At 34.1% G+C, this 17,331-nt stretch overlaps 1 protein-coding gene across 7 annotated transcripts in view; it reads right to left on the bottom strand.

Annotated features, from left to right (window-relative positions):
• Window positions 1-3,420: 3,420 nt before the first annotated feature.
• The window catches only part of SENP6 (SUMO specific peptidase 6), a 116,667-nt gene continuing 102,756 nt past the window's right edge, over window positions 3,421-17,331 (bottom strand). For 5 of the 7 annotated variants that reach the window (XM_040473983.1, XM_040473980.1, XM_040473977.1 and 2 more), the window contains 6 exons: window positions 15,981-16,408; window positions 10,310-10,413; window positions 8,668-8,756; window positions 7,010-7,078; window positions 6,760-6,910; window positions 3,495-4,914 (listed from right to left, as the gene is read on the bottom strand). In XM_040473983.1, the coding sequence (XP_040329917.1) occupies window positions 4,705-4,914; window positions 6,760-6,910; window positions 7,010-7,078; window positions 8,668-8,756; window positions 10,310-10,413; window positions 15,981-16,408 (1,051 nt within the window). In that variant the 3' untranslated portion in view covers window positions 3,495-4,704. Of the gene's footprint in view, window positions 4,915-6,759; window positions 6,911-7,009; window positions 7,079-8,667; window positions 8,757-10,309; window positions 10,414-15,980; window positions 16,409-17,331 lie in introns of all 7 variants that reach the window. The other 2 variants (XM_040473981.1, XM_040473982.1) reach the window with 2 other exon arrangements.

Genomic DNA, 17,331 nt, shown 5'->3' with positions numbered 1-17,331 from the left:
AGATAATCTTCCAATTCACTCTCGTATGTTTAAAGTTCATTTAAGTAATCTCTACACCCAATGTAGGGCTCAAACTCACACGACTCTAAGACCAAGAGTCGCACATTCCTCCAACTTGAGCCAGCCAGGGGCCCCCTTCACTTTCATATTTTTATACAATTTCTACTTGTATAGGAGTTTAGGAGACTTGATCTTACAAAAGATTAGTATCATCAACTCTGCTTTTTTTTCCCCTAGAAAAATCCACTTGTATACAAGAATTAGATTTGTAGTTTTTTCATTACAATGGCTATAGAAAATTGCTTCTCATGAAACTTCATTTCCCCAAGACACTGGTCACCTATTTTCAAGTTTCCAATTCATATATCCAACTATCAGTAAAATGAAATATAAAAAAAACCAATCTAAGTTTCAAAAGCACTTTTTCTTAAAGTTCAGTTCAAAAAAAACCCCAAATAGTTAACTGTGTCTTATGATGGGTAGTATTTATAAATAAGTTTAGAGAACCAGTCCACGAGAGAAAGGAGGATACAGCCAAATTCTTTATCTAACATGCTGTGTTCTCTCTACACAAGAAGTGTATTCAACTTGATGTAAATTATTTCTAAACTTATCTGACAAAACTTATGAATATGCCTCAAAATCAGACTTATCAAGCACAATTTTGAGAATTACTAGTCTGGCTCCATTAACTAGTCAACTAGTCCAGAATCCTATTAAAAATATACAGCTACCTTGATTGTACCAGTCCTGTAACTCCTGGTGACCATGAATAGTTCACATAGCAAAGCCATTTAATAAATTCACTTTAGAATCCTATCAAGAGTTGATGATTTTTATCTTATAATTTGCAGAATTTACTTCCTTTTGAAACGCATATTGCCAGTTTCTAGATATTGAGTGACTTAATAATTTTCTTTATAATTCTTCAACGTTTAGGAACAGCAATTTAATAACCTTACCTATCAAGTTCTTAATGAGAATTAGTGGGGATGGGGGTTAAAGTGATTATCTTAAAGCATTTCAGAGCAGCAAATGCAGACAAGCCTTATTACGTTTTTATCCAGCAACTTGAAAGCTGTCAGGAACATACATTGATCCTTTTAAATCAGTGCCTTGAATATTAGAATTACTCAAGGAATTTTCTGAAAATATATGTCACTACTGGGGTTGAGACCCTAGGTATGTGTATTATGTAAATCCCTAGATGATTTTGATGCACACTTCTAGATAAAATTCCTTGTTTTGGGTAGCATGTTCTGACTGTAATTATTTGCAATAAGGATAATCTGTTACTTGTGATAAAGATGGTAAAGACCTCTAAGCTTTTAGTTTTTCTGTTTCAGGTCATGAATCTATGCTATTTTCCTCTGAGTACATTAACTCTATTTCCTTAATAGTAGTTTACTCTACCATTATTCCTTGATCTGTTTTGTTGGAATTAAGATGGTAGGGCTACTTCTCCCCAAGGTACACATTTGTTCCATGTGGTCGACCAATTCTTCCTCTGTAGTTAAACTGAAGTTTCAAAGAGCCATTTTCATAACCCTCTTACTTTGTTCTGGGAGTAGAAAAACCAACAAATGTACCAGAAAGTCCTGCTGGAGTATTTTAGAACATTCTTTAGATTTCATTTCCCAGGACAGTTTGGTCTGCCTCTGTGAATTCAGTTGTCTTATTGGCTAGATAGTCTGTAGTATGCCCCTACAATAATCTCCTTCCTTTAGTTCTCTCAAAGTGATCTACAGAGCAACCTTGTTATCTGTAGCTCTTCTAGACACACAGCACTACATTACCTCATCTCTTAAGGATTCTATTTCTTCTAAGTTATTCTTCTATCATTGTATTCCAGTAGCTTTTTTTTTGCAGTAATCTCAACCCCCAACCTGGGGCTAGAACTCATGACCCCTAGATCAACAGTTGCATGCTCTATCGACTGAGCCAGCCAGATGCCCCTATATTCCGGTAGCACTATACCACCAACCTTTGATCATATACCATATATTAAAATATATTCTTTATTATTCTTGTCCAGTGAATTGTCTGAGACTTTAAGTTCAATTTTTGATTTCTAGGAAACTGAAACCTATTCTTTTTATATTGTATCTTACAGTCTTCAGAGATCATTGACAGTTTTTTAAAGAAAAAAAATACTGTATTTTGGCGATTTAAGAAATAATTTAGATAACTATTTTACCCTTTCAAATAAAACCTCCTACTAATTGACTTATACTTTAAGCACAGGTTATTATGCTTAACTGATTTAGGTTTATGTGAACTTGAAATAATAGCATTGTTTTCAGCTATCTTAGCAACATCAAAAGGAAAGGACCAGTTAAATGCCACCTTTGCTCCTAAACTACCAAGAGCTCAGACACATACAAATTTCATGGCAAGTAATCTAAAACTCTTCTAAAAATGATTAACTGTTATTCTATCCAACAAGAAAACAAATACAACAGACCTATCTAATTAGTTAAGACACCAGATACTCATCATGCAGTTTCAGTGTCTAGTAACAAACCTCTAAACTGTAAAATTTGTTTCACAACTTCTAAGTACTAATAAACACATTTTAAAAGGTTGCTAGCCACTTTATATATAGAAGTATTTAAGCACACAATTATCAAGTGAATGTGCATGTACACCAAAAATTCTCAAGTCTAGATTCAGAGCTCAACCTGACAGTCTCCAAATATTCTACATATACCAAAACCATTAGCATAACTTTTAAAAATAAAATTTTGCATGGGGTGGGAGAAATATGATTAAATAGCTGGATACTCCACCTCTAGAAAGTTGATAAGACATCAATCTATATTTTTCATGTCAAAATGTGATTGACTTGAGTTGGCCCAGGGACAAATTATCTTTTTATCTTATCAAAAATAAGAGTGCAAATGTAACCACTGGACATTAAAACAAAAACAAATAAGCATTTTAGAATAGTTTTTCAGTACTTTCAAGTTCTGACAAAATACAGTACATTAAAAAATTAAATATGCCCATTTTGCTTACTGCTATCAGATTTTTAAAATAATTTTCATTTTTTGGTCCATATTCAGTAAGTAATAAAATTAAACTCTTAAGTTCTACTTTTTCATATTTAAGCTAATAGCTCTAGGGTATTCCTGAAAAAGAAATAATGTAATCATAAATAAATAATGTTAAAATATGCAAAGTAACAAATCTGTAATTGATGCCACTAATGGTGACCAATGGTGACTTTCCTTAAGCTTACGTTTTAATATTTCCCTTAATGAATATGTCTCATACTTTTTTTTTTTTTGGTTGTTATTAACCACACCCCCACCCACTCCAGACACACCTGTGGACTTTATTAAACTCAAGAAAACAGCCTAAAATGTTGTTCACAATTGGTGTATTTGGCCACGTTAAAAAAAAAAAAATAGCTAATGATAAAAATGGCCTTCATTTTATTCTCAACTACTTTTGTTATATGTGTATTTTAAAATTCATTATTTAACAAAAAATGACTTTTAAAAGATATATTTCAAGTCTCAAAGTTAATTGGAAAGAAATGTGTAACATTTCATTTGAAAATAATAGTTTCAGCAGATATATGCACAATGCCTACATGAGTTGTAATTCTGTCATCAAAACCATCACATTTTAGTATTTTTAAACGAGAATTCAAGGTAGGAGAACTTTTTCTGCATTATGAAATTGATTTAAAGACAAGTACTTTTACATGTAAAAATAATTTACACTAAAAAACTCAAGCACAGAAGTCTGATATTTTGTTTATCAAAATAACGAGAACAAAATGAGCAATGAAAAAATAGCAAAAGCCATTACAAAAAATAGTAAATTCCTATTTAAATTCCTGTGTTCACACAGATTAAAAATGTTTATCAACTATATCACACAAATTGTAGCATACTTTAAGCTATAATATAGAAAGGTAACATGGGATATTTGAAATTTAAGCTGCACTTACCAAAATAGTTTTAACCTGAGTCTTTGATGTCTTCAGAAATGTACTTGACAATAAGATATGATAAAGTATAATTATTGTTTAGTAGTATAATTCAAGATTATTTTTCTTTGAATTTCTCTTAATACTGCTTCTTCTTAAATATTTGTGTAAAATTATAAATATTTATTACATTTTTGGGGTTCTCTGAACACAAGGGAGTGTATGATTTAAAAAGCTGTTATTTTTTTCCACTATACAAGCATATGAAGATGTCTTTCTTGTTCAAAATTCCTTATATTTAATCATATTTTCACATTTCAAGTTATTTTAGAACAAATGCAGGTCAAAAGATTATCATAGATACTTTTAATATTCCCATGAAATATGTCACACCCACTAAGGAATTTAATACAAGTTCACTAAAGAATATCAAATTAATCATTTCCTCCTATAAATATTTTCTTTTTATTTATTTTGTGTTGAGAAGTTGCAGTTTCAAGTACTATTAACAGAAAATACATAACAAAAGCTTCCTAACAAGTGAAAAAAATAATTATAAATGCTGGAAAAATTGGCCTCATTAACATATTTACAAACTTTTACTTAATACATACTCCATTGGAAATTAATTATATGACATTTATACAAGCATTAACATTTCCAGATCACTCTGAGTAATGAGCACTTCAGTTCTTTACTGTCTATACCCAAAGTTGAAAGTCACTCAGTTTCTGAAGGCAATACTGACAAGCATCAGAAATGGGTCAATCTGAGATGCTATTGACATATTGTTCTGTTCCTTCACCTAAAGATGTTTCTGCTGAATAAGTGTCCTTAAGCTTCTTTTTTTCTTTGCTCTGATCTTCCTGAAGTTTCAGAATTATGTTTCGGATTTCTTCTCTTTTTGTTCTCATTCTTGGGGGAGGAAACCAGTTTGCCAAATTCATAGGTAGTTCAAAATTGAGTATTGGATTCTGGAAATAAAAATATTAAATGCACATTAGAAAACCATAATAAGTATTTTAATTTCAATAACAAAAGCATTAGAGTTAAAAATGGATAATCAGTAAATTCATTTAATAAGTATGTACTCATTATCTGTCTCATGCCAGGTATTGTGCTAGGCACTGGAGATAATGAGACAGTTTTTGCCTATAGATCTTGTGGTCTAGATCAGAGGTCAGCAAACTATAGCTATTGGGCCAAATTCTGCCTACTGCCTGTTTTTGTAAATAAAGCCTTATTGAAAAACAGCCACAATAGCTGAACTGCGAGCAGGCATAGAAACTGCATGGCCACAGAGCCTAAAATATTTACTACTTGGCCCCTTTATAAATGGTTTGCTGATTCTGGTCTAGACAGACAGATAACTCAACAACAATGGACACGACAGGTATTATGACAGTAGAAGCAGAAAGTCCTATGAAAATCCATGTCTGGGGGCTTAACACAATTCCAAGAAGTGATATTTACACTGAGACCTGAAGAATGAGAAGAAGTTGGTCCAATAAAGAATGACAGAAGCAACTGGGAAGAGTATCCCAGGTAGGAACATATGTACCAAGGCCTAGAGGCAAGAAAGAACATGACACAATATAAAAAACTGAATGACATAGAATGCTAGAGTAAGAATGGTAGGAAATGAAGCTAGAAGCTCGAACAGAAGTTGGGTCACACAGGCCATATGAAGGATTTTCATCTTTCACATGCATAAAATGATTAGACTTCAGCTTCTGGAAAACAACTGAAAAATAAAAGGCAGCAGGCTTGGAGACTGGTGTAGTGGTTCAGAATAGTGATGCCAGTTTCCTGGACGTAGAAAGTGGCAGCAGGAATAAAGGATTGCACATATACGACATTAAGTGATAGAATTCACAGGACTGAGTGCTATACTGGATAATGGATGAGGAAGAGGATGGAATCAAGATAATTATAAAGGATATCCAAGAGTGGTGTGCATGGTTTTGTATCTCTGAAGTCGAAGGAAGAAAGCATTATGAAGAAGGAATGGTCAACAGTGTAAAATGGTGCCGGGAGGTTGAGAATAATTTCAACATAAGGGCAAGAGTAAAGCCAGATTACAAAGATTTGAGAAACGAGTAGGATTTGTGGAAATGAAGACAGTGAACATATAAATACTTCTCCATAAATATATCTGTAAAGGGGAGAAAAGAGGGTATAAGTCCCAATGACGGGAGAGATTTCTTAAGGTGGAAAGAGCGAGTGAAGAGGGAGAGTTGATCAGTGATGAGGCATGAGGTCAACAAACCTTGGATTTCATGAAGTATAAATAGTCTTTTTATTTTTAAAAAATTTTCCAATTTGGGAGTTTTTGCTCCCTGGAAAAATTTTTGAAATGATAGTTTTCAAACTACTTAAAATATTTCCTTATTAATGTTTTTAACATTAATATAAGGTCAAATACAGTTGACCCCTGAACAATGTGGAGATTCAGGGTGCTTACCCTACTGAGTCCAAAATCCACATATAACTTTTGACTCCCGAAAAACTTACCTATAGCAGGCTACTATTGACCAAAAGCCTTATTAATAACATAGTCAATTAACACATATTTTGTATGTTATATGTATTATATTACTATATTCTTACATAAAGTAAGCTAGAGAAAAGAAAATATTACAAAAATCATTAATTAGGAGGAGAAAATACATTTATAGTACTGTACTATATTTTTCAAAAAAAAAAAAAAAAAAATCTGTGAAAAAGTGGACCCATGCAGTTCAAACCCATTTTGTCTAAGGGTCCACTATAAACTATTTTATTATTTATCATATCAGATCCAACATACTGAAACCCACCTCAAAAAAGCTCTCTACATACTGTAATACATATACACCACAATCACTGAAGTTGTTTTGCTGGGGTACTTTTGGATTAGAGCCTTTCATAACATCTTTGGAAAAACTTCTTTTGCTTCCTTTTTTAACTTCCCATTCCACCTCTAAATACCTGCAATAATGCACATACAGTAAGAATATACATATATAAGTATACATAGTCCCTCATTCCCACCAGAATACAAAGTACAAGTTATGATTTTGAACTTACTCTCTTAGAATTTTTACAACATTCGATCGAGAAGGGCCTCTAAGTGAGTCCATCAGTAGGATACAAGGTCTGCAGGGTAAAATGACCAAATGTTAACACTTTATAATGTTAAAGAACACATAAAAAGATGAGCATTAACAAGAGAATTTAAAACATTGAAAATTCCCCTGACTCCGTAAAGCTTGGGTGAAAAATAAATCTTACAGACACATACACCCCAATAATACTTAAATATCTACAGTTATACTAAATACCAAATTGTAGAATACTAACTGAACCATATCTTATTAGGAATATATTTCACTAAAGTTCTATAGTTAGTTCCTTAAAAGAATTCAAAATTTAGTAAGAAGTCAAAATAATTTTGAAAATTTGAACATCCCCAGATTCCAAATCACCAAAAGTGGGACCAAGCAAAGTAGAAATAAGTCCATTTCTTAAAAGTTCATTTATATTTTTTAGTGATCTCTATAACCCAACATGAGGCTCAAACCCACGACCACACATTCTTTCAACTGAGTCAGCCAGACGTCCCCAAATAACAGGTTTTGGTTGACCAAAACCTGTTATAGATAGCAAAACAGGTAATCATCACACAGAAAAATTAGGGGTGCCTGGCTGGCCCAGTTGGTGGAGCATGCAACTCTTGATCTCGAGGTTGTGAGTTCAAGCCCCATGGTGTGTAGAGATTACTTAAAAATAGAAAAAAAAAATTAGTTTAGAATCCAGTGTTTTTTGAATCCAATGTAAGAATCCAGTGTAAGATTTAGAATCTGGTGTAGGAATCAGTGTAAGATTCTACTTTACAACACTCGATATAAGTAACACTCAACCTTTAAAATATTGTTGTAAACCTAAGAGGAAGTCTAACGTAGTACAAAAAGTCTTGAATGTTTAAAGATCTGGGTTCTTCTTGACTAAAATTCTATGGGATTTGATGCAGATCTCTTAATTGCTGCAGCTCTCTACATTTTCATTTATTAATGAAGTTTGCTTTTCAAAAGCTGTTAATGGAGTTTCACCTAACATTTTCTACAAAAAAGTCAAAAGAAATGGAGTCTAGAAATAGGTAATACTTCATCAACTAAGTGATTCATAGACCCTGAAAAGCCCTCATGACATGTACTGTTTTTTCGCTTTGTTTTTTGTTTTCTGTTTTTTTTTAAAGCAAGCTCTACACCCACCGTGGGGCTTAAACTCATGACCCTGAGATCAAGAATCACATGTTCTACAGCCTGAGCCAATCAGGTGCTCCAGACATGGACTTCTGAAAACCAAACAGATTCACTCTTGAGACATGTCCCTAAGGACTGCCTTGAGTCACTCCACAGTCTTTACATAGTAGCTATTGAACCACTGTAAACGTCAATTCCCAAGTTACTGATCTGAATGTGAATGACAGTTCTTTGTCCTTTCTTTGCTCCAAATCAATGTATATCCAAAAGAAATAGTAGGTGTCTATGGGAATGTGTGTGCATACACAAATAGAAAATGGACAGAGAACTGAAAGGATTATCCATTCTGCCCAATTTGAGCCCTGGACATTCTCCTCACCCATCCTGACACGCTTTGTGACTTTTAGGCACTAGTTTAAATAAAAACTGTCTAGTTATGTTTTATTTATCATGCAGTTTTCAAGATATAAAGTTAATGCTTACTGTTTACAGATGGTAGGCTTTAAATGCCACTGTCCTATTTCTGAATTGCAGTTGTCATCGGCAAGGAATCCATCATCACTGCTATCATCCTATAAAAGACAGCCTGTTAGTATTAAAAATATATAATCTAAATAATTAATAACCTCACAAAGTAGCACTATTGATGATAAAAATCTTTGTAGCAAATATGTAAATTCTTTTCCATTTAAGTGATCAGACATGAGAAAATGCAGTCACTCAATTGTAATTCTGTAATGCCATAACACTGACATTTTAATGAAAAGAAATTACTGATCAGAAGTCCATTGTTACATCTATTTGCTCAATGTAAAAGAAAATTTTAATGATTGAAAATATTATGATTCATTCTTCTTCAGTCAAATACTACTGCTCTGATTTTAGATATTTCTACAAAAATTTAGTTTGTTGGTTAAGACGACTGTTTCACAATAGGAGCATGAAGGACTTATACTTATTATTCTTTTACATAAATAATTTTCTCAAATCAGAAATATTTAAAGAGTTTTTGGAAACACCTCCTTGACAAAACCATATATCTGCTTCACTTGAGAGAAGAAAACTTAGTGACACTGTGTCTTATTCTGTCGATTATCTTGAATGTAAAACAAGACTTTTTCTATTCTTTAGAAAGTTTCTGGCAACCTTATAAATAATCAACAATGGAAATAATAATTGTAATAATAATACATAGATTAGCTAGTTCATATAACTGTTACAACCAAAGGAGTGTAAGAACAGTGCTCTTTGTAAGCCTTTAATGTAATACATACAATGTGCCTGTATAAGTTGCAGAGAAAAACTATATTCCTTAAACATATATTGTAGAGCAAGGGACATGACAAAAAATGGCTTTTGTTCACAAGAAGATTAAACAAAAAGGACAAATGGTACAGTACAGAGCTATCTTCACTACTAGATAAACTCAAAGTTTATCTTAACAACTAAAGAAAGGTCAAAGAATTAAAGAAATGAAATGCTGTAGAATTCGTACAAACTTTTCCTTCAATATAAAGCCCTCTTTAACTGAAGTCATAAAATATTTTCAAAAATAGATTTTGTTCTTGGTGTAAATAAAATTTATTATAGCAAATGAAACTCTAAGGAAATAATGAGAATTGACCTATGTTAGTTTTAACTAAATACTATGTGCTCCTGCCATGATACTTATACGTTAATTTAGAAGAAAGAAAAAAAAAATCACTGGAAAAGTGGAAAAAATAATATAATTTTGTGGTGCTCATGTACCATATAATCAAGTATCTAAACATTTGCCTCTTGAAGAAGTTAGACCAAAGGTTAAGTATGACCCATAAATGTTTTAAAAGAGGAAGGGAAAGGGATGGTAGGGCTACTGGGGTGGTGGCTGGGTTCAGGTGGGAGAATTCATTTTCTATTAAATGGACGGCCAAAACTACAACAAAAGCCCTAAAAGAAAATAATGCAAAACAACATTAATACATTTATGCTGTCAACTTCTGAATTAAAAACTCAGTTTGTGCTTTGAGATGAGACCCAAATTCAGAAGGCCTGTGTTATTGGTTGGAGGAATTGTCTATAAGACTCCAGGGAAAAATTTAATTAGATAAAATATTGGAGCTTTTTGCCAAGCATTAGGTTTTACCTGGTTATCCTGATCTTCTGAGAAGTCGATGAGTTCATCTTCAAGCATTTTACTGCCTTCCGCTGACTCATCACTATAGTTTAGTCTAATTTTGCTTAAACCATCTATATCAGTAAGAAACATTACATAATTTTTAAAAGGACATGCATATAACTTACAGTATATGATGTTAAAATTAATGCCAATCATATAGTAAATATAGATGTAAAACCTGCATTAACATGTAATATCACAAATATAACTTACTTTTTAAAAAAAGTTTATTTCTGAGAGAGAGAAAACATGAGTGGAAGAGGGGCAGAGTGAGAGAGAGAGAGAGAGAGAGAGAGAGAGAATACCAAGCAGTCTCCATGCTGTCAGCACAGAGCCCGACATGGGGCTTGATCTCACAAACCAGGAGATCATGACCTGAGCCAAAATCTAGAGTCGGACTGAGCCACCCAGGCACCCCTCACAAATATAACTTGCTTTTAATAAAAACCTGGACCAAGGGGCACCTGGGTGGCTCAGCTGGTTCAGAGTCCAACTCTTGATACTGGCTTAGATCATGATCTCACAGTTTGTGAGATCGACCCCACCTCAGGCTCTGAGCTGACAGTGCGGAGCCTGCTTGGGATTTCCTCTCCTTCTCTGCCCCTCTCCTGCTTACACTCTCACTCTCTTAAAATAAACATTAAAAAAAAAAAAAGCAAAAAAAGCTTAAAAAAAACATAATTAAAGTTAAGTAAAATAGGCTTGTTTTTGGACAAATAATAAAAGAAAAATATTAAAATGAAAATAATCAGTTTAGGATAGGATGTTGTGATTGGAAACATACTACTTAATATAATAATAAAACACTATGGTAAATTCTTTTGCTTTATGAAAAATAACCTGGATGGGTCAGTCGGTTGAGCATCCGACTTCAGCTCAGGTCATGATCTCACAGTTCGTGGGTTTGAGCCCCATGTTGAGCCTGCTTTGGATCTGTGTCTCCCTCTCTCTCTGCCCCTTCCCTCACTTAAGCTCTGTCTCTCTCTCACAAATAATAAAACACACACAAAGTTTTTCAATTAAAAAAAAAAACCTTTCAATTGTTTTCAAACATCTGTATTTTTATGTTTGAAGCTAAAATACCTATATTTGAATAAAATCTGTCCAAATCCTCAGGCAATTCATTATTAATCAACTGTAATCAAGTTACTCTAGCAGCCAATTCTACAGAAGCTGCATCATATAAAATATACCTTACACAAGTTAAAAATATGTACATTTCAAAAAAATGGAAAAAAATAATTTAAATGATGTAGTCAATTCTTTCATTCAGTAAACAAATGTTCTGGCATAAACTGAGAGGTGGTAACTCAATCAGCTGTTCTGTTAATCAGTCCCAGTTCCTGAGAGCTTCTCACATAGTGAGATCATCTGAAGATGCCGAGTGAGATTCTAGAGTTTAAAACATATACATTTTTCATGTACCAGAGCAAGACAACATTTCATATAGTGCCCAACTGAAAAACCAGCAAATGAAAGTACTGATACTACACATTATTTTCCTACAATTGACCGTAATCTAATTCTTGTGATAAGATACAATTCCCACTTATTTACTACAGCATATTACCTGACATCAGAAGTCAACACTTGTGACTCTGTATGTTTGATGGTTAAAACTATATTAAAACTGGGGTGCCTGGGTGGCTCAGTCAGTTAAGTGTCGGACTCTTGATCTCGGCTCAGGTCATGATCTCATGATTCATGAGATGGAGCCTGACTCTCCTGCTTGCACTCTCTCTCCCAAAATAAACAAACATTTAAAAAAAAAAAAAAAAACAACTATAGGAGCGCCTGGGTGGCTCAGGCGGTTAAGCGTCCGACTTCAACTCAGGTCATGATCTCATGGTTTGTGAGTTCGAGCCCTCCATCGGGCTCTGTGCTGACAGCTCAGAGCCTGGGGCCTGCTTCAGATTCTGTCTTCTCCTCTCTCTGCCCCTCCTGTGCTCATGCTCAGTCTCTCTCTGTCTCTCAAAAATAAAGGTTAAAAAAACAAAACAAAACAAAAAAAACCCTACATTAAAACTGTCTAAATGCTTCATTTAAATCTTTTCTATTCCGGGGCGCCTGGGTGGCGCAGTCGGTTAAGCGTCCGACTTCAGCCAGGTCACGATCTCGCGGTCCGTGAGTTCGAGCCCCGCGTCAGGCTCTGGGCTGGTGACTCGGAGCCTGGAGCCTGTTTCCGATTCTGTGTCTCCCTCTCTCTCTGCCCCTCCCCTGTTCATGCTCTGCCTCTCTCTGTCCCAAAAATAAATAAAAAACGTGGAAAAAAAAATTTAAATCTTTTCTATTCCCAGCCCAAATAGAAATCAGTTCTTGAAATATTAATCATAATCACAAAAATTGTTATAAGTTCTTATCCTAATTTTTAACATGCCGTCATTTTATATAGAACAGACTATATAACCAACTTCTCTGAGGTAGTAGAAGCACCTCTAGAGAGCACTCTTATTTAATGTACTTTTGTGTGAGTGATCCCTTGGAAACATCTGATAAAAGTACAGAAATGTACAGACTTACTCTAGAGTACTATTTTTCAAACTGTGGGATACTATCATCACTGGATGAAGGCAAGCATTGAAAAGAAGAGAAAATATGAGGGTATCACACTCAATAAAAGTAAATTAATTTCCCTTAAGGAAGATACATTTGATATGGCTACACACATACTAAAAACAAAACAAAAACAAAAAAAAGGGGGGATAAACAAATACTAGAAAGGCAAACACATGATTCTACACTTGGATCTCCACTAGGATTTGTGAGGGTATTTACTTAAATTTAACTGGATACTACTTGACTAGAACATTAATTTGAAGGAAAGGGCTACCAGGAATTTCTGGGGTTATGCTCATATGAGGCCCTAGGCTTTGCCCCATTGCTTTAAGTCTTGAACTGTAATTCATTTTTTTAAAGTGTATATATTTATTTTTTTGAGAGAGGGAGCAGAGGAGGGGTGGAGAGAGGGTTGGGGGGAGACAGAGAATCCCAAGCAGGCTCCGCACTGTCAGCACAGAACCCGATGTGGGGCTTGAACTAACAAACCCTGAGATCATGACGTGAGCTGAAACCAAAAGTCGATGCTTAACCGAATAAGCCACCCAGGTGCCCCAAACTTTAATTCATTTCTAATTTGAATTCACATTACAGTGTATGAGATTACTGATCAACGGAGAACTTTAAAGAAAATAGTTCTATGGAAATCTAATTCACATATCATACAATTCACCCATTTAAAGTGTACAATTCAGGGGGTATCTGGGTGGCTCAGTCAGTTAAGGTCTGACTCCTGGTTTCAGCTCAGGTCATGATCTCATGGTGTGTGGTTTAAGCCTCTCTTTCTGCCCCTCCCCTGCTAGTACGCATGAACACTCTCAAAAAAAAAAGTACAATTCAGTTGTTTTTTATATATTTACACATATGTACAACTATCATCACAGTAAATTTTAAAATCTCAATAGGAAACCCTGTACCCTTCAACCATCATTTCCCTCCTCCTCACACTCCTGTCTGTCACACCACACTAGCCCCAAGCAGCCACTAATCTACCCCATAGATTTTTCCTGTTTGGGAGAGTTCATGAAAATGCTATCATATAACATGTGGTCTTTTGTGACTATTTTCACAATAGTTTCAAGACTCATCCATGTTGTAGCATGTAGCAGTATTCCTTTTATGACCTAATAACATTCCATTGGATACATATATCACTAATTGATTATCCATTTGTCAGTGGATGACATTTGGGTTGCTTCTACATTTTGGCTACTATAAAGTTGCTGTGAACATTCGTGTCCAAGTTTTTGTGTGCTTTTACTTCTCTTGGATATATATATGTAGTAAGAATGAAATTGCTGGGTCATATATTAACTCTACATTTAATTCAACTTTACTTATTCTGAGAGAGAGAGAGAGAGAGAGCGAGCGAACAAGCAGGGTAGGTACAGAGAGGGGGAGAGAGGGCGAGAGAGAACCCCAAGCAGGCTCTGCACTGTAGGCACAGAGCCTGATGCAGGGCTTGAACTCATAAACCGTTGAGATCATGACCTGAACTGAAATCAAGAGTTGGTTGCTTAACTGACTGAACCGCTCAGGCACCCTACATTTAATTTTTTGAGGAACTATCCAGCTGTCTTCCAAAGAAAGCAGCTGTACCATTTTACATTTCCACCAGTAACATATGAGGGATTCTGATTTCTCCACATCCTCACCCACATGTTAGTATCTGACTTTTTAACTGTAGCCATACTAGTGTGATATGAAGAAGTAGCTCATTATAGTTGTGATTTACACTTCTTTTATGTCTAATTATCTCCATCACCTTTTCATGTGCTAATTGGTAAGACTGTTTTAAAGGGGATGAGAAACCATGCACACTTGGTCTTAAGAGTGACAAAATGGTAATCTTTAAAAAAAAATTTTTAATGTTTATTTTTTTGAGAAAGAGAGAGGGAGAGCGAGCGATCAAGCGAGCAGGAGCGGGGGAGGGGCAGAGAGAGAGGGAAAGAGAATCCCAAGCAGGCTCTGTACTATCAGCACAGAGCCCAATGCAGGGCTCGAACTCACAAATTGCGAGATCATGACCTGAGCCGAAATCAGAAACTTAACTGACTAAGCCACCCAGGTGCCCCAGTAATTAATCTTTAATATGACTATTCATTGCCTCTTTTTTTTTATTTTACCCAAGTAGAAAATATGTCAAATAAAAAATATTCTTACAAAACTCAACACTAGCTGAGTTACTAAAATAAAGTGGTAAAAGTACCAAGACAATGTTCAGCATTCTTAATTTTTGATAGGTTCTTTCTGAATTCATGTAACCTCTTCTATGCCTTATTCTTTTTTCCTCCAAAGAAAACATATTAGATTTACTCACAGTTTAATAAGGAAGGCACATATCATTAGCATATTATGGATTTTATGAAGTAACTATTTTACTTTTGGGTTGGAGAGAAAATTAAATGATTTGATATGAAATTTAAGTATTGGCAGAGAAACTTTAGATTTCTCTAACAAGTGCAAGAAATACAGAACCAATTCAAGGAAAAAATACTGATTCAACAAAATTGAAGGAAAATAAAAAAGCAGAAGTTGGAGCAGTGCCCTTCTTCCCACTAAGAACCATGAAGGAGAGAGTGAGGAATAAGGAACTAACCTTTAATTGGAATGTCAACAACTATTTTGGAGGAAAAAGCTTTTAATTATTTGATCTCTATTTGCCCATCTGTAAATTACAAATGAACGAATTTATCTTAAAGATCTAAGACTGTCCAACTACTGTTTCTGCCAAATACACAAATTTCGTATAAAATAAGAATAAAACTAAGTTGTTATAAATGAAAAATGTAGACCTTATAGCACAATTTTTAAACGTTCTATGAGGTGTGGAAAGCCACAAGGGAATTTCTTAGAGTGATGGAAAGATTCTAAATCTTGATTGCTATAGAGATTACATGACTGTACATATTTATCAAAGCTCACTGGGCTATACTTAAAAATGGGCAAATGTTATTGTAAGCAAGTCATGTCAATAAACATGACTTTAAAAAAAAAGTGTGCCCTAAAATCTTAATCCTATGTACAAGAAATCCAGTTTATTCTGAATTCCTTCATTCTTTCAAAATATTCAGAAACATACCTGTATGGTGCATAGAATTTAAATATTCATTCTGTAGGCCATTTTCGCTTTTAATCCTATCAACAACTTTCTGGCATGTGGATTCTCCTTTATTCGGTTCTTCATTTTCACTTGCAGTATGATTTATTTTTTTCAGACTACATTTCATACTGCCTATGTTTCTCCGAGAATGAGGGTCACTTTCTTCCTGTTCAGCACTTGAATCAATTCCAGCTATGCAATGTTTTTTGTTTAGCATCTTCTTAATTACAGGCTTGGCAGAAGAATTTTGTGAACTGTCCATTTCACTGGCTGAAGGAGAAGAAATACAACTGTCCTCTACAGTTGAACATTTTTGCATGACTGTATTTTCATGGTAATGAGGATTAGGTTCATACTTTGGTTTTTCCAAACCAGGGAAACAAACAACAGCCAAAAACCAGTGTGCACTGTAAAAAACAAATGAAACTACTGAATACATTATTTATTAGAAGAGCCTATTATATTTGGCAATATCAACTGAAATATTTTTTCTAAAGCCTTTGCCAACAAACTTATTAAGAATGTTCAATTTTTAAGATTCTCTTATGTTTTATATGATCACTAATAGACTGCAATATCTACTCAAAAATAACATATTTTGTTCAGAATTATGTAGCCTGCATTCTATTTTGCAAACAATCCTTTGTATCTTTATTCTTTTGAATGAAAAATTCATTCTTATTTCTAGGCAACTTAATAAAATATAACTCCAATCACTGTAATTCACCATTTCCATTTACCTTTGTTTCTTGAACTATTTATGTCAAAGGATAGAAAACTAGCCTCAAGATTAAAATGTTTTCAGAAGTCTAATTAGACTATAATTTTGAACACTTTCTAAATATTGCACATATGTAGCTTTTAAAAGACTTTTACTATGTTTTTCTTAAGAATAAGATTAGGAATTGCTTAATATTGAAAATATTAAATAATTCTGTCTTATACTATACTGAAATGTATGTATACTAAATGGAAATAGCATTTCTACCTACTTTAAGCATTATTAGAAAACTTCAAATATTAGTAGAGTTCCAGCTATCAGGTGGGTGCTCGTGATACAGCTGAATTCAGGTATCACAGTTTCCAATAATAGGTTATAAGCCATGAGTAAAGAGCTATACAGCTAACATTGACTAATATTAATCTAAACAGGAATTTTATTAACTTACCATTTGCTAGACAGTGTTACATGCTATAGATGTCAGAGAACTTATTAGCTGAGTACAGCGTTTGTCATATAGTAGGTGTTCAATAGGTATTTGCTGAGAGGAAAAATGCTTAACTTGACATAAATAGAAGTTATTCTACATTCTCATTTTTACAAAATGTT

This window comes from Herpailurus yagouaroundi, unplaced genomic scaffold (genome assembly GCF_014898765.1).
Source record: "Herpailurus yagouaroundi ecotype Mexico unplaced genomic scaffold, PumYag 139, whole genome shotgun sequence".
Lineage (NCBI taxonomy): Eukaryota > Metazoa > Chordata > Mammalia > Carnivora > Felidae > Herpailurus > Herpailurus yagouaroundi.
The sequence above is the reverse complement of the archived record's forward strand: the minus strand, read 5'-3'. Positions and strand labels throughout refer to the sequence as shown.